The 19,023-nt window shown below is 31.8% G+C and overlaps 1 protein-coding gene across 1 annotated transcript; it reads right to left on the bottom strand.

Annotated features, from left to right (window-relative positions):
• Positions 1–8,174: 8,174 nt before the first annotated feature.
• On the bottom strand, positions 8,175–11,606 carry LOC108466009 (NAC domain-containing protein 54-like). Its single transcript, XM_017766385.2, has 7 exons — positions 11,536–11,606; positions 11,268–11,452; positions 10,206–10,486; positions 9,770–10,114; positions 9,276–9,692; positions 9,101–9,173; positions 8,175–9,025 (listed from the first exon to the last, which is right to left on the bottom strand). The coding sequence occupies exons 2-7, from the start codon at positions 11,422–11,424 to the stop codon at positions 8,328–8,330; spliced, it is 1,971 nt and encodes a 656-aa protein (XP_017621874.1). The 5' UTR covers positions 11,425–11,452; positions 11,536–11,606; the 3' UTR covers positions 8,175–8,327.
• Positions 11,607–19,023: the final 7,417 nt, after the last annotated feature.

Genomic DNA, 19,023 nt, shown 5'->3' with positions numbered 1-19,023 from the left:
TTCAAAAGTTTGGGTTGAAACGATTTCTTGAAACCAAAAAGTGTAACTTGAAAAGTGATGTTATTTTCAAAAGTCACTTAGACACCTTTTGGTGCATTATAAATAGACAAAAGTCAAAAGAATTGAAATTTAATTCATTTCATCCAATTTTTGAGTAAAACTTTTTTGTATAAAATTATTCTTTCTTTTCAAGATATATAAAACTTAATATATAGTATTATTTTTTATCCAAATCATGATATTAGTAACTAACATTTGACTTTATCGAAAAATTAATCCATGAGACATACTTTTTGCATAATATAATTAATCCCAATAAAACATAACTATAAAATTCAATTATGCAACAATAGTAAACCAAAAATTTTGCATACCTTTCCTCGCGATAAAGATTTATTCTAAATCAAAATTTCAAAAGATCATTGACCTTAATGCAACCACATTTTTCAATAGTGATCCTTATAGTACCATGCTTATAGTGTTATGTGAATATGTGGTAAACAAACGCACCTTCATTAATTTCTCAAAATTTGTAAAATTAGAACCTTAAAGTTATTGGTATGTGGAGATAAAAAGAAACTTATGAGAAATTAATAAAAGGGTTCAGTGTGTATATCAATGTCACTTTCTTTAAGGTTCTATTCACCCCCACTTATATTTTTGTGTACAAAAGAGTTACTAAAAATGAACCTCAAGAATACAATGAAACCTAATGATTGTCAATAGTTTGCACTAACGAAAACAGTCCATTAAGCATATAACACCCCATACCCAGCCTAGACGTTATGGTCTAACCTTAGGGAATTACATGAACTCATTTAAAATCCATATTGAATTCAAAAACATATGTTCTGATAAAGTTAAATTTTGGCTAATTTCTTTCCATTTTTTTTGGGAAACACTTACTAAAACTATTTATTTCATTACAGAAAAACACGTAAGTGTTTACTTTAATTTGCAGCTGAAATTCCTAAGTTATTAAATTTTGAAAACCATGATTTAGTGTTTAAAAACATATAATTTTGCAGTTTTTAAAAAATAATTACTAAATTCAGTGAAACAATTCAAAAACAAAAAACAAAGAACCATAATCATTTACAATCTAAAAATTCTGAAAATTTCAAAATAGTTTAATAAAACATAAATCGTCTTATTTTTATCCAGAATCTTAATCCAATCTCCCCTTTGCTGTTTGATCCTAAGATTAATGATTACTTGAAAGGATAAATAAAGGGTGAGCTAACAAGCTCAATGTGCAACTCAGCCCATACAAACAAAATAGAATAAATACAATCCTAGTAACAGATACAGATGTAGATACAAATATTGATGCAGATACTGATATTGATACGAATACAGATACAAATCCTAATTTCTTCCGCTACATATCATCTTTGTTCATCCCTACACATCAATTAGGGTAATAAATACTCATCTAACCCCACACGCCTATAAGTGAGCATTTGTCACTTTTCAGAATAGTACATTCAAGCTACTAGATATAATGCGGTAAACCGCTAAAATCACATAAGTGTGGTCAAGCCACCAGAACAAATATGTGCTTAAAACCACCAGATAAGGTAGATCATTAAACTACCAACACTTCCTCTGTCACATAGTTATCCCACCCTAATGCACAAGCACACTAATCAAATATCAAATGCACATAAACCATAAATGTTTTACACATTAGATCATGCTAACATGCTTTCAGAAGTAGCACATACAGAAACAAAATATCATATTTCATATTTTTTTCATATTTAAAATTCATACATATCACATTATAGGCCCTACGAAGTGACTAACCTCGAATTGCACTTTACCTACAACCCTAACTAGAATTTACCAAAAATGGGCCCACACACCGATGTGGCCTACACGGTCTAGCACACAGCACACACACTCGTGTGGCCTACACGACTTGGCACACGGTCGTATGGCATCAACAGAGCACTTTTGGTATCGCGCCATTCGCTATTTTTCGATATTGAAGATACACACCTGGTCAGTTTTCGATGCCAACACAACACCCGTAATTTCAACAATTAAAAATGGCATTCCACTTCACGAATTAGTAAACAAAACAAGAATCGATTAAGAGAAAACGACCTCTACTTCCTAAAATTTTATCCAAAACAATAGGGAATTCAGACCTAACAACCAAACAACCCTAATTTCTCATTCGATTACTTACCATTGTTAAAGTCAGCAACTTTAACAACACTTAGATTGTTGAAGAATTGCTCGTTACCAAATTCTCACCTAAATCAAGGACTTCACATGGTTAAAACTATTTTCACACAATAGGGTATTATAACCCCAAAACGTGAAAATTCCAATAAAAAGATACGAACTTAAATCAACAACCTTACCACACATGACCCTCAGCGATACAGAAAAGAATGTTGATATGGAAAACTCAAAAGCAGAGAAGACGGAAACCAAAAGGAAGGAAAACAATAGGACAAAATCTTGTGACAAAAATTGAAAAAAAAAAGCAAAGAAAATTTACATAAAGAAAAAAAAAACGTGAAAGAAAGGGGAAAGAGCGAGAAAGAATGGACGGGTGAGGGAGAGAATTTTGAGGAATATTGCAAAATATTTTTTAAAAATAAAAGTATAATCTTATTTATTTAAATCCTTTCAGATTTCCAGAATCACCACATAGGCAACACATACAAAAAATAGCAAAAATATTTTCATTTTGCATGCACAGGATTCAAAAGTTGAGCAAAAATAAATATTTAAACTCAATGTTCAAAAATAGAGGTTGTGGCAAAAATTCAAAGGAAGAGATTTGAACACAAGACCTCAACCACATGACCAAAACACTCAACTACTGCACCAAATTAACTCACTTGACAATTTTTGACGATTCAGAAACAAGAATTTTGGGGCATTACAGAAAATTAATCAAAGTATAACAATAGTATCAATTTCTATAAAGAACTAATGTAGTAATTCTTTATGGAATAAGCTAAGAATAGTAAAAAAATGGAGGAGAATTAAAACAAACTTTTGTTTCTCAACTTTTTATGTGTTTTAGGTGTGCCACACAAATAAAATTCCACTCTAATTTATAGGAATTCTATCGTCTCTTCATAGAGACACAATTATCCAAATGGATAGTCACATCTTTTAGCGATAAGCATAATTATTAACTAGATGTCTATTAGGATAGCCACATCTATTAAGAATTAACACAATTATTCATTACATATCACTTGAATAATCATAACTTTTTATTAATAATAAAGTAACATACATGATACTTTATTATTAATAGTGACAAGTGTCACTCATAGTTAATAATCGAGTGATATAGCTATGGATCACTTTTAATTTTTCATTTGTAACTGTTGGAACATTATAAATATTTTGAAATGTTCCAACAATATGAAAATTTCAGTCATGACAACGGAGTAGCTCGTAAGTTAATCATTATTCGTTTCACTCTAAGGATGGAAATTCGTAGTAGAACCGACTCATGCATGGTCTAGACTAAGGGCAAATTGATAGGCAATATACTTCAAAAGAAGCTTATTAGTAGCATAAACCTATCATGGATGGCATTAACACCTTAAGGAATATGCATCTGCACCTGAGATGGTGTAATTAGAACAATAAGGCATTAAATTGGGTAGACAGGTTTTCAAGGAGTAACTTAGGTAGGTGAAAAACTTTTAGGTTATCTTAAGTACTTCCATACATGATATTTATGTTGTTACTTCATTAATCTATCTTTTGCATCTATTCTATTGTTCTTTCATCAAGAGTCGATTAGTGTCAAACTTGTGGTGGAATTGGTGTTGTCCTTGCCATGGAATGAGATGTTGATAATGTAGACACCAGTAAAGAATTGGTTGGTGTGGGTAACAATGGTAGGTTCTTTTGACCCAATACCATTGATTTCTTCGCCTCATTTTTTACTTACTATAATCAAGATAATAAAATAGTCTCCAGCATTGTTGTGGGTCTAAAATCTAACACCTTATTTTTAATATTCATCTAGCTTAGAAATGAAACATTATACCACGAATGTCTTTAATAAGATTGATGTACGCAAAATCATATTCTCAAACCTTCTTTAATAGTTCACATTTGTAGAATCTTGGTCAATTGTCCCTCAAGTGATTCAATTTCACTAAGAGCAAATCGTTTCCTTATAGCCTCCACTAAGTAGCTCCACTCCTCTAGTTGCCTTCTCCTCTACATCCATTTGAACTAATATATCACCAACCCATCCATTATAAAACATGCCGTCGTGAGCCAATGATGATCCTCCATTCCCTAAAAATAGAAAAATCTTAAACTATTGTTATCCACTCCCCTAAATCTTTTCCATTTGAAATAGGCAAAGATGGTCCTCAATTCAACTATTGTTAATTGACACAGCTGAATTGAAGGGAACTCAGCAATTAGTCGTGCCATGAATAAGACTCTTGGAATTACTGCATCATTTTCATTTGTGATCGAATTGTTGGAAAATTGGGTTTGGAAAATTGGGTTTAGAAAACATAGAGGAACGCTTCGACCAAGAAGTCTTCTTTGCTATCCTCAAGTTCACGTTTGCCAAGTGTGAGCTCGCTTTGAATCAGAAAATTTTTCACAAAATTACCAGTGGGGTAATTTCACAAATTCTTTAAACTTCTAGGGTCAAGTTGTAAATAATAAAAAAATCTGTAGAAATTTTCTGAAATAATTTCCTCAGAGAATTTTCTCTCAACAACTTTTCTTGAATTCAAGTGTATGAAAATAATTACCCTTGCTCTTTTTATATAAGGAGAGTCTAAAGAGATTTCAACTAGGATTAGAATTAATTATATTAATATTAAATTAATAAAATATTATATAGATAAATATTTAATTTAATTTAATATCTCATATTAATACTAAATTAATAAAATACTATCTAGATAAATTTTAAATTAAATTTAATATTAAATTCATTAAAATAATATTATCTTTGGAAAAGTTAATTTGAAATCAAGTTTCCCGGTAGAGTCCCTCAATGAGTGTAATTTTTTCACTGCTATACCACCGAAAAATCGCCACCAACTACCATTCGTCGGTCGTTAGACTGTCGCTATCACAGCAGTTGTGCCCAGCGATGCCATCTCCAATGCAACTCCCTTGGCACCCCAAACCATCATTGTTTTGCTGAATGGGCTCGGCCGGTTCGGCTACTACCATTTCAGTTGGGCCATCACTAGCCTGATCGATCTAGCCTAGCCACTGGTTGGATTGTCGGTTCAGTTTCATACACAAGGCCCGATTCAACCAGTTCTTGGGTTCCAGTCTCGAGTTCAATTATCGATCTTAGGTCCAATTTTCAAGTTTAGTTACCCATCGGGTCAATTGTCTAACTTGAAATTAATTTCAAAAAATATCATATTTATTTTAATTAATTTGATTAATTGAATTTTACTTTATCAAATTTAATTTTCTCAAAAATCACTGAGATTTTCCAAATTAAATTTTCAAGAAAATTCTCTAATTGAACAATTCACATGACCACCTAATTTAATTCCACATCGATTAAATCAACTCAATTAAATCATTTTCAAAGTCGTAAAATTTTCTTCTGATTCAAATGCAGTCCGGTCGAGCATTTGTTGAGCTAGCGAAAGAACCAATCAAACATATAGAATTAGGCTCGAGCGATTACAATTATGTTTAGAAACATTTTTCTGATAATTTGCAATTTACTTAATTATGGAGCTAGTCCACAAGAAGTACCATGATTGAAACTCCTTATTGTATACTATTTACGAAAGTAATTCATCCAATTGCTCTGTCTAATGACTTTGCCATGTGTGTGTTACCCTTATATGATATCCTTGATTCCTTTAAGATAAATTTGTTCACTCAATACAATTCTATTCTAATTCATTATCACCATTGTGTCTTCTTAATGATTAATATGATCACTGTCAACTAATGAGTGTGATAAATTGCTCATTCAAGAACAAATAACTTATGATCACGTTCCATATTTATCAATCCACACAATGTCAATGAGAGGATATCGTTAACTCTTTAATCGAGCTATGAATTCCATTGTTGCTAGTAAAGTCATGCCATACACAAGTCTTGTACCCAACATATTGGCTATCGGCTCGATAACCTTTAAAGCATAAGCCTTCACTTTTATCAAAACACATGAGTTACATATGCATGGTTAATGGCTAACTTAAGATTTGGGTAAGTCACACCATGAACATCACAAGTGAATTAATTCAAAAACGGATTCAGAATTATTTTAACTTGGGTATAGTCTAATGTATCATTCTTCAAATGAGTACATCTATGTCTTTACTCATGGAGTCAACTGCTCCGGTAGTCAAGACTAGCTATCACCCTAATTGGAATTGCAAACGACATAATAATCCTTGTATGTATTTGAATCAAATGCTCAATTTGATTCTTTTACTGGATTACAAACTCTTTTATATTATTTACTAAAGTTATCTTTCTCACAATGTAAACATTCTTACAGTGTCACTTATCATCAACTTGAACTTAGACAATCAATAAGCTAATATTTGTTTGTCACAATTTCGCTATGTATGCAAAACATGAAAGACAAACACAAAAGATATAATACTGAAATGTGAAATTAACTTTATTTATTTATCCATAGTTAAAATACATAAAAAAATAGTTATGTGTTTACTACAATATGGGCACATTTCATAACATGAATTTCATGGGCCACGTTTCTCAATGAAAGCGCCAATGTCAAATTCAACTTGCAATTTGAGTCAAGAAAAAGGGAAAAAAGGTTAAATTCTACTATTAGTCTTTGTACTTTGCGAAAATTGTGAATTTAGTGTTTGTACTTTATTTGATCAATTTTAGTCCCTCTACTTTTCGAATTGGTCAATTTTAGTCCCAATAGTTTTCAAATTTTGAAATTTTAATCTTGACCCAAATAGTAGCAATTAAATATGTTTTGTTAAATTTAATTGCTAATCTTGTGCTACTTTTCAAATTTTAAATTTCTAGTCTTGACATAAATAACATTCACTAATACATTAGCTAGATTTTCAGTTAGTAATATGTGAAAATAATAAGTTGACATGGTATGATAATATGTTTGGCGCATCCAATTTTAAAAATAACATAACTTTACTTAATGAATTTAATAGTTATTGTTTGGTGAGAACTGAAATTTTAAATTTTAAAAAGTACAAAGATTAAAATGACCAAATAAAAGAAGAGGGATTAAATTTATAACTTTTGAAAAATATAAGGACTAATAGTAGAATTTAAAAATAAATAGAGCAAGAAAAGAGAGAAAAAAAATTAGAGAGGAAATGATTATTCAATGACCAACTTAAAAGCATTCTGTTACAACCACACCAATATATATACTCCAAATCAATACATTAGAAGTGCATGTAATCCTTTTGTTTCTTTGGCTGTTTCTTTCCCAAATGCCCACCTAAGTTGAGCTAGAAGCTTAATGGCTTGCTCACTCACCCCATGTTCCTTGGATCTCTCTCCCTTTGCCAACATGCTCATAACATATCTCTATATGGAGATGGACTTCATAAGAGGCGAGGGAAAGTTTGGTAAAACAAAGTTAATAAGATAAATGATATTTTATGTGTCTAAAAACTAGGTGCATATATACAAACTCGAATTTTTCCGGGATTGGTGTTTATATTTGTCTTTTTATGTATTCTATTATTTGTAATATTTATATTTAATGATTTTTTTTTCTCATCCATGAATGTAGACATTTAAGGTTAAATCATCTAATATGGGAAAGGATTGTATGAAACAGTGACGCCACGTCATTTGTATCCCTTTCCAATAGTTTTATGCCACATCAATATTCTTATCCTAAATTTCAGGAGTTTATCCTTAATTTCAGTATTTTAATTTGGATTTGATTTTTTTCAATATAAAATCCTAAAATTCAGGATAAGAATACTGATGTGGCATAAAACTATTGGAAAGGGATACAGATGACGTGGCGTCACTGTTTCATACAATCATTTCTCCATCTAATATTAATTCAACATATAAATTCCTAACATAAATTGCTTTTATTGAGCCAACTAGATAGCAATGATCTATAGTTGCTTTTATTAATCGGTATAGATATCAATGATCGATAGTAAAACATTACAAATAAATATAGATAGTAAAATGGATACGAAAGAGATAAAATAAAAAATAAAACATTACAAATGTCCTAATTAAATGAATTTGTCTTAGCTAATTCAACTGCGGAGAAGGCAGCTTCCTTATACCTTCCCAGTTTACAATTACAAAAAACTATGAATGAATTAAACATATGTGTATAGAGATAGTTAGTATAAAATCAAAATGCTAGCTAACAATGTACACATAACCAAAGAAATGATGAGAAAAAATGCCAAGATTGCCATAAGCAAGCCAAAATCATTCCACCGGCCGTTACTCTTAGCCAACGAATATCCGAAAACTGCAACACCCTTCTTCTCCTTCTTACTGTCCTTTGCATTCAATCCAATATCCACCAATCTCTCACTTATTGTGTCTTCTTCAAACTCAAGATAAAAGATACGCATTAAGAGAAGCATAGCCATGCAAAGGAAACCACTTGCAGTGTCTTTACACCACTTCATGAAGCTGAGGCTTTCCGTACACTTTCCTTTGGTGAATGAATATAGCTTTCTGAAGAAAGATTTTCCTTTGTTATATCTTGCTTCATCTGGCTCTGGTTTCCCCACCTGGAACTGCAGGTAGCTAGTCGCTGTAATTGGATTTTGGTGAACCTTAACTGTTTGAGAAGGCAGTGCCTGGTGAAAGCATGTGTTGGCTACTTGCCGAGTTGAAACCAACATTCCATGATTAAATTTAATGTCCTCGACAACCTCATAGCTTGGTGAGCTTCTTAGATCTTCTATATTACCTTCTTCCAAAAAGTGATCGCCTTCGATGAATCCATGCGAAATATCTTCGATTTCATTATCTTTGATCCCTGTGTCATTGATAACAATGCTGTTGTAATCATGTCCACTTTCACCTGCATCAGAATTAAGGAATAGAGTTCAAAAAATGGATATGATAGAATTCTTATTCAAGAACTGGAGATACGTACCTTGAACCCCAGTGTCTGTAAAACTCGAAATATGTTGTATTGGAACAACCTTGTTTTCTTGCATGAAACAATACTGTGGTCGAAATGATAATAAACAAATAATGATATATTCTGCATTTAATAAACGAAGTTATCGCACAATTAAGTAGCTAAAAATGGTTTAAAGAAGAGTTACCTGCTCAAAATCTTTGCTCGACATTCCCACCCATCTCAAATTTTCAACCATTCGATCTCCCTGCACCATTGTCGACCTTGTACTCGATCCTTCTAATGATTGATTCGTGTACAGTGGACAATTCATCTGATCATTGTTTTGATTTTGGTGTTGGTACATGGTATTCGTAAAGGTAAAATCATGACCATTACTGGAGCTGCTTCCGCCCCAAGCATCTTGATTTATCAGTTGCTGGGAGGCATGAGCAACGGAAAGAATTTCCTCTAATATGTCAGTTTCATGTTGGGTTTCACGCATTGGAGCAGTTCGCATCATCACTTTGTGATTGGCGACTCCAACTTGAGAGAAATCTTCAACTTCTAGTGGAGGCAATGACATCTGCTGCTGTAACCTCGCACATTCTAGTGCTACATCAACCTGGAAAACAGTGAATAGTGAATGAATGCACCAGTAAAATTACTCGATGATGATGATGATCCTATAAAAAAGCTTACCTTAGATGGAGCATAGGGAATGGTTGCATAGGTCTGAAAGGAAGGATTAATTAATCCAAACGCGTCTTCAGAGAAGCATTGCATCCATTTAACATCTCTAGCATCACAAATGTCGTCAATAGAAGATGATGATCTATTGAGAATACTGGATGAACAAGCGTCCACGGCTTTCCCAAAATCGGAACTCTCTTCGCATCTACCCTCGGAATATAAATCAAGGCTAGAATTAGACTGCTCACTAGTAATCTGAATCTGATTATTCACAGTAGTTGAGTAATGCTCCCCAATAATCTTGGGGGTAGTCGTCGCACTTTTCTTAAACACGCGACAAAGAGCATAAGCGTCCTGCAGGAAGGAAGGAATATCAAACAATTATTCCAGAGAAAGTCAATAATGGAAGAAAATAAAGAAAAAGTAGTGGAAATGGTGAGCTGACATTGAAGCCGGTGGAAGCAGATTCACATTCTCGCTCGTCGAGACGGTATTCATGCATAACCCAGTCGGTTCGAGAACCATGGGGAGCTCTCCCTCGATAGTAAACCAAGGTTTTTTTCACTCCTACACCTCGCGTCTGGGAGTTCACTTTCCTATCTTTCCCTGTGGCTTTCCAATACCCAGATTTTGTTGCTCGATTGGTTCTTGATCCATTCGGATACTTGCGATCTCGAGGGCTAAAAAAATACCATTCCAGATCTTTGCTAGGTAACAATGATTTCCCTGTGTGTTAAGTTCCTTCAGTTATATTTGTTCACTCATATGGAGTTAAATTAGTAAAGGAAAAAAAAACACAAAAAAGCAAGACTTTTTTTTTTTTTGATAGAAACAAAAAAGCAAGACTTGTATGAGCAGCAAAGGAACAAAAAGCATTGTTTTTCATATATATATATATATATATATATGTTGTAGAAGAAGCAATTCAATTGCATCCCTTTTTGGTTGATGATTCTTTTAGGGTCCCTTTGCTTTCTCTTTCACATCTTGTCTTATTAGTAACTACAAGGTCTAGGGTTAGCAGCCAAATCTCAGATTTTTCAGCTAAAAGTGTAGGGTATTTGACCATAAAGCACGTTCGGTTCAAAACAAAAGTAAAAAAGTTCACTCGGTTTCAGCCATTATCAACTACTTCAAAAATGAAAGCGAATTAATCTTATTCAAATCATTTTCTGGATTCCCCTTCACAGAAGTTACACTATATGTTTAAAACCCCTTTGTCTTTATTTATCATTTATTTAGTACAATACAACATATTGAGTTTGAATTTATTATGGCCACCAAGAAATTAGAGGAAGTAATTTACAATGAATATACATGCAATTCATGTTTAATTTCAAGCAAATTTTAAAAAATAATAATAAGAATAATACTCTCTTTGGTTTTAGGTTTTTTTAATTTGTTAGTTTATTATGTGCAGGTTTATTATTCCTTTCTTAACCTGCTAATCAACTTTAATAGGAAATATCAATGAAATATTAGTGGAAGAAAGTAAAATAGAGGAAACCTGGTAAGTCCCAAGGCTCGCACTTGTAAAGATCCACTTCAGGGATGATCTCTAAATCAATCTTGCGGCCATTAATCTTTCTCTTGAGATAATAAGCGACAAGCTCCTCGTCTGTTGGATGGAACCGAAAACCAGGTGGTAATGAAACAGGAGCCATCGTTGTCTTGCTTATATATGCCCTGAGACTATATAAGATTATAGAAAATTGTTATTAAGGAAAAATATAGTTTATAAAAACATGTTAATTAAGAGACAAAGAGAGAGAGACCTTGGAGAACTAAAGAAGAAGAAGAAGCAAGTTAGGAAGAAATAGAGAGAGTTGAGAAGGATATATATGAAGTAGAGAGACAAAAAGAAGAAATGAAAAAGTAAGGCTAAGAGAGTTGGCTTTATTATAATTTGAGCTTTAGCTTTTGCTTTTGGTGTGAAAGATGAGATATATCATCCATCACGATCATCGAATGATTCCTGTGCAATGCAATCAAATCGTTCCATTCAAGCTTTGATGTTTGCTTTGTGTTACGGAATTATGAATTATCCCATTCTTCATACACTCTCCTTCCTCCGAATCTCGGCTTCCTCCACGTCACGTGGCTGCCCCTAATACATTTATACTATATACTAATATTATACGTACCCCCTTTTCTGAGTTTTCCGCTCACTCAAGCCAGGTTTATCAATTTCGGTGCCTCCTATCCTATTCTCTTCTTTCACTTTTACTACTCTCTTTTATTTTATTTTTTTTAAATTTATAATATGGTTGTCCCTCTACTTATTCATATTTTGAGATTTAGTCCTAAAATTAAAAAGTTAATCCTCCCACTTTTTCAATTTATGAATTCTAGTCTAATCATTATTGTTGTTTATAATTTTTATGAAAATTTGTCAACTTAATTTTTTTTGTCAATCATAAGTAACGTCATATGAGGGCGTTTAATCAACATCTAAGTTGACAATTTTTATGGAAAATATTGACATTGTTAATGATTAGACGAAAATTTTAAATTAAAAAATAAAAGAACTTCATTTATAACTTTCTAAGTACAATTAAATTTGAAATTTTATCTAAATACAAATACTAACTACGTATTTTAACCATACAATATTTAATTCTGAACTTTTGTTAGTTAAGCACCATCGCAAATGGATTTTTTTTTATAGGAAATCACAAATGGATTTTGTATAAATGAATTGTGTTTAAACGAATGAAGTGTTGACGTTGGATTTTATTTCTTTAAAATTATATATGTTCTATTAAATAAAAATTTAGTGAATATGTTCTTCAACAATTAAAATTCGTTTATAAATAAATAATAAATCATTAGACAAACAAAACAACAAATACACATTTTCTTGTTAACCAAGACATGTAATTTATATTATAGGTCCTTAATAAAATATGTAGTATGTATGGATAAATAATGCACTCGAAATAAAATATGTTGTGTGGGTGCTTTTATATAATAATATAAAATGCACAAAAAATTTAAATTAACATTATGATTTTATGTATGTTGATGTTATTGGTTCGAATCACTTTTTTTTTTTGTATTTTGTTATTAGTTTTATTTAAAATCTTGTAAAAATATAATTTTTTCAAATATGTAAAAGTGATTTAATATTTTTAATCAAATTAATTATCAAATGACTCATAACAATAATTCAATTAAAATTTTAAATAATAGTATTATACTTGACTTATTTTAACAATCAACTTCTATTATTAACAAATTAGATGACTTATGCTAACTCTATTAAGCAATTCAAATGAAAATTTAACACAAACAGGCATCCATAACTTGGCATGATATCCCAAATTTGATCATGTTTAAAAAGTTAGTAAACATTAAAACTAGTATTAGTAACCTATTTTGTTAATAATAGCAATTCAACGCTATAATTTGATAAAATTAATTTTTGTTATTTTTATGAAAATTGATGTTAAGTTCAATGGTTTAACATCTAAATTGTTTATAGATTTTGGTTACCAAATAATAATAATAATAAACTCTTATAAAACACATGATTCATTCTTACCTACAAAAATAATAAAATTAAATATTAACAATCATACCAAAAACAAAATAAAAGCCTAATCGTAATTTTTAAGAAAAAAACTCAAATAGTAATAATAATTCTATTAAAATATATCTTTACTTATTTTAGCTGCTGTACTAAATTTGTGTCACGAATCAATTAGATACAGTTTAATTATAAAATTATTAAACTACTCTCTCATATACAAATTAAGTTATAATTTTATGAGGGTATTTTTGTCTCTTTTTATATAATAAATCAATAAAATTTAATTATAATGAGATTTGGACATGAAATAGTATAATAAAAAATATCTTCAGAGTAAACTAAACCATTAGTCACTCAACTATGGATAAGTTTTATTTTGGTCACTTAAACTAAAAATGTTATAATTTGGTCACTAACATTTTTGAAATTATTATTTTGGTCTCTCAATTGTTAAGTAACACTTTTTAGTTGGTATAACAATTTTAGTCCTCAACTTTTATATGTCAAGTTGACCCTAATTCTACATAAAATTATTAAAAAACTCAAAGTTATTTAAAAATAGAAAATTCTATATAAAATTTCTAGAAAAATAAAATCTTAAATATGTTGTTGAAGAACTAATATGTAGAAATAAAATATATCATTCAATAGAATCCAATAACAAATAAAAAACAAAACAAAAAACAGATAATTACATGCTTTATCAATGTTTCACAAAACCAAATTAGTAATATCGTCAAATCGAGTTTTATACCCTTAAAGAACATTCATAACTAATATTATAGAGGCTTGTGAAATCGACTCTAATGTCATTTTTAGCCCAAAAAAAATATATATATATATATATAATAACTTTTTTGACTCAATTCATATTTTTAATTAGTTTAAATTATTTTCAAAACTCAAATTGTAAAACAAAATATTCTGAACTTTTTATTTTCTTATAACGAAAAACCTATGTCAAGAAATTAAAAAAAAGTCCAAAACAACGAACCAATAATTTTGCTTAATATTTTTATTTTTTATTTATTTTAAAGAATAAGTATTGGATAGTTCCATACAGAAAGAAAATTTAGAGGATTCATTTTTCTCACTTTATCTATTTTTTAAATTTTATCTACTTTTATTTAATTTTTAGAATTACCTAAATTTTTAAAAAGAATTTATTTTTATTATTTTATATAATAAGGCCAAACTAAAAAATATAAAAATGAGGACTAAAATTGTTATTATACCAATTAAAAAGTGCCACTTAATGATCAAATAACCAAAAATTTAATTTCAAAAACATTAATAACCAAATTATAGCATTTTAATTAAACAACCAAAACAAAAACTTACCTATAATTTATTCAATTAATTTTTATATGAATTTTAATAAATACATCTTTTAGTAATTTCCTGCTAAGGGAATGTAGCAGGGATTAAATTCAATACAGCTACTCGTAATCAACTTACTTAGCTTTCTCTTTTTATTTCCAAAAGTAAAGTAATAATTATGTTATAATCAAATAATAAATGAATTTAAATAAACTTTAAATTAATTGAATGCCCTTAGGAATGACTAAATAATAAAAGACAAGTATATTATATTATTTTAATGACTTTTCTCTATAATAAGTATTTTAATGAATTTTAATTCATGTATTTTTATTAAAAATAAATTATAACAATGTACTTGAGCCATGAGTGATTCTCTATCTTCAAGGAACTTTTATGGTCACGAAGAGACCTACGGGTTCGAATAGTGGCGTTAGTTGTGCGACTAAGAAGGTTAGGAGGAGGATGGAGGCACCACCGGACACAAATGATCTGATAGTAGGTGTGAACGGTTAGAAGGCTAAGGATGTAGGAGTTAATAAGATTTCGTATAAGTTTATGTTGATGGGAACTACTCCAGATGTCTCTTCACCGAATAAGATGGAGGAGGAATTTGATCTCCAGGATGGAGATGTGGTCATGAAATTGGTTGAGGGAATTTCGTCGATCACCCTTTCTGATCGTGTTCACCAACTCATTGAGTGGAAGATGGCAAAGACCATAACTGTCAAACTCCTGGGCAGGAAGATTGGTTTCAATACTCTTCTTAATAAGATGAAGTCATTATGGAGTCCTAAAAGTCATATGAAACTTATGAACTTAGAAAATTACTACTATCTACTTCGTTTCCAAGATAAGGAAGATTTTAATAAGGTATTGGTTGGGGGACCTTGGGTGATTTTTTGTCATTATTTGACCATATGGTCATGGTCGCCGAATTTTTTGACGTCGGACAATGAAATGGATGTTCAAGTAATGTGGATTTGGTTACCTAGTTTGCTGGAAAGCTACTGCTCAAATTTCTTTCTTCGTGCTATTAGCCAAGTCATAGGGCCAGTGGTCATGCTTGATGTTCATAGGAGTAGTAGAAGACAAGGACATTTCACTAGGTTGGCGGTGTGTGTAGACTCAAGGCAACCACTTATGTCGAAAATCAAGATCAGTGCTCGTATTCAGAAAATCAAATATGAGTCACTTTTGGTTGTTTGCTTTAATTGTGGGATTTATGGACATAACACAAATTTGTGCAAGGAAAAAAAAGTAACTCACCGAAGAGTTGTACTGGCGAGGGAAAACTGGTGGTTGAAAAAATGGGTTTTCAACGACATAGGGAAGAGAAATTTTATGGGTCATGGATGCTTGTAGAACGTTGGCAAAGAGGGAAGAGTCAGAGCACAAGAATAGTGAGAATTGGCGGTGCCAGCAATGGATTGGAAGGCTTACGGTTTTCAGCTTTGGAGGTGGATCTAAGTGAACTTAATCCTGAAATTATTGCCATGGATGGAAGGATCCAACCTAATCAAATAAAAGGGCGTGATCTAAAGAGGAACAATTTCGCTAAAGCTGGGAAATCTAGTAAAAAAGAGTCTTTTTTGGGGAAGAAAGGGACGGCTAAAGCTCATGGGCAAGGGATTGTGATTGGTAGCAGGCCTAGATCTAGTCCAAATGTATTACGACCCACTAATACCAATATTGGGTCAACTGCTAATAATGGAGGAAATGGATTTGATGATGGTTCTGGAATGGGTTAGCTTGTCCCAAATGTTAAGGATAAATGTTCCAATTTTTTGCTTGTAAATTTCCAGTCGAAATTAGACAGAAACAAACATGGGGCAGTTCAGGTGGTTAAGAGTGGAGAATATAATGCTTCAAAAGGGAAATAAAAAAATGTGTTTCACTTTAGAGAGTCAAGTATTGGGTGTTCAAACACAGATGTGCAAACTTTTGAGATGGTAATGTTCAGCGGAAGAAACTGCCAGATTGTGAATTAGTAGGTTCAGGGAATCCCATTGTAGAGGTAACGGCGGCAATGGAGGGTATTGTGCGGGCCGTTGAGTAGGAACCCGATGCTAATCTTATGGTAGATATGTTGCTTTCAGCTATGGAAATTATGGATGATTATATTGGTGATGATGATATTAGCTGTTAAGTTTGCTTGTACAACTTATGTTGGCTTGTTAGTGCTTTTTATTGTTATCTGGTTTATGGATTTAAAACTTTTTTTTGGAATTGCTAAAGAAAAAGGCATCCCAGTTTTCATAATTTCATGGCTGAGTATAGGAGAGAGTTTTGCCCTGATGTAATGTGCTTATTTGAGACATAGGTCAGTGGTATTTGGGTGATGGAATCATTGCAAAACTTGGGTTCTTAAATTCGTTCAAAATTGAAGCGAGAGGGTTTTCTAGTAGGATTTGGATTCTTTGGAGTGACAGTCTCTTAATTGATATTCTGAATTTGCATTCGCAAGTGATTCTTGTGAGAGCGAGCAACAAATGAGGACCCTTTAAGTTTTTGTGTTCAACAGTGTATGCTAGCCTACAACCAGAAATACGACAGGAGTTATGGGAGTATTTGGATTCTCTTGCTAAAACTATTAGGGAACCATAGGTTCTAGCAGGAGATTTTAATTCGATTTTGGAGCCTTTGGAACAGACAGGTGGATGTAATGGTTTTCAAAATTTCCTGTTGATAATGGTCTTTATGACTTGGGTTTCTGTAAGCCTCAATTCACCTAGAGTAGAGGTAATCTTTCACAGTGTTTAGATAGGGCTATATGTAATTTGGGTTGGGATACTTTTCCACCTAATTGCTTAGTAAGGAACTTGCATCGTCTGAAGTCAAATCACCGGTCGGTTTTGGTTTCCTTCAATCTATTGCAAAATAGAGGTCTAGACTTTTTTGTTGTTTGGCTAATTGGTTGCTTCATGTGGAGTTTAAAGACCTTGATAGTAGTTGTTGGAAGAATGATATGGATGTGTTTACTAACTTGGAGCATTTCTAGAAAGATGTCCAAAAATGGAATAAGTGTGTGTTTGGAAATATTTTTGTCCGTAAGCGGAGGTTGATTTTAAAACTTGAGTGTATACAAGGAATTCTAGAATTTAGAGACTTAGAAAGACTTCATGACCATGAGTTGAAATTACAGCAAGAAATTGATGACATTTTAAAGCATGAAGAGTTATTATGGTTTCAAAAATAAAGAGCAGAATGGCTTACGAGTGGTGAAAGAAATACAAGGTATTTTCATAGTCGTAATATATCTAGGCGGAAAAAAAAATAAGGTTGAAGGTCTTAAAGTTAATGATAATGAATGGTACTTTGATGCAGAAGTCCTTCAACAACATATGATGCATTTTTTTTAAGGATCTTTATTTTACGGGTTATTCAGTCAGTGGAGTCTATTCTTGTCGAGTAAGGTTTCCTTCATTTTTGTCAACTGAGAAAGATAGTCTATTAGTAGGAATTGGTAATGAGAAAATTCACAAAGCAATTTTTACAATTGCCCCGTGGAAAGCACCAGGAGCCAATGGTTTTTATACCAGACTTTATCAATCACAATGGGATATATTAGCGTATCGGTTTGTTGTATGGTGAGGCAAGTTTTAGAGGGGCATTAATTGAACTTATGTATTAATAGAACTTTACTGGTGCTTTTTCCAAAAGTTCAAAGTACGAAAAGAATTACACAATTTCAGTTAATAAGCTTGTGTATGGTGTTATATAAGGTTATAACAAAGGTGTTAATAGATTAAGACCAATGATGGGAAATCTTGTTAGGCAGAATCAAGCAAGCTTTGTTCCTGGTAGAAGTATATCAGATAACATTGTAATTGCACAAGAGGTTGTTCATTCTATGTGGAGTTTTAAAAGTGGAAAGATTTTTTGGAAACTTTGAAGATTGATTTAGAAAAAGCTCATGATAGGACCAGATAAGATTTTCTATAGAACACATTGGTTGAAGCTAGGCTACCGCGTTTGCTAATCACGGTGATTTTAAATTCTGTGTCATCATCATCCCTTCATGTTATCTGAAATAGCACGATTACGGATCTTTTTTGGCCATCCCATGATATAATACAAGGGGATCCGCTCTTGCCATATCTATTTGTGCTATGCATTGAGCGTTTGGTATGTCTTATCGAGGAAGTCGTCGAACGAAAAAGTTGGATACCTTTGTTTTTATCAAGAAGGAGGCCAGCCATATCTCATCTTTTTTTCGTTGATAACCTGTTTTTTATTTGTGAGGTGGACAGAGAGCAAGCAGCTATGGTAAATAGTATTTTGAGTTCATTTTATTACTTTTGGGACAAAAGGTGACTAGGAATAAGTCTCAAGTGTTCTTTTCGCCTTTAAATGATTTAGCTAGAGAATTTATAGTGATGTGGGCTCATATGCATGGAGAATCTTGGTA

The sequence above is a fragment of the Gossypium arboreum genome, chromosome 11 (assembly GCF_025698485.1).
Source record: "Gossypium arboreum isolate Shixiya-1 chromosome 11, ASM2569848v2, whole genome shotgun sequence".
NCBI classification, from domain to species: Eukaryota; Viridiplantae; Streptophyta; class Magnoliopsida; order Malvales; family Malvaceae; genus Gossypium; species Gossypium arboreum.
Note: the sequence above shows the minus strand (reverse complement) of the source record. Positions and strands in the feature narration are given on the sequence as shown.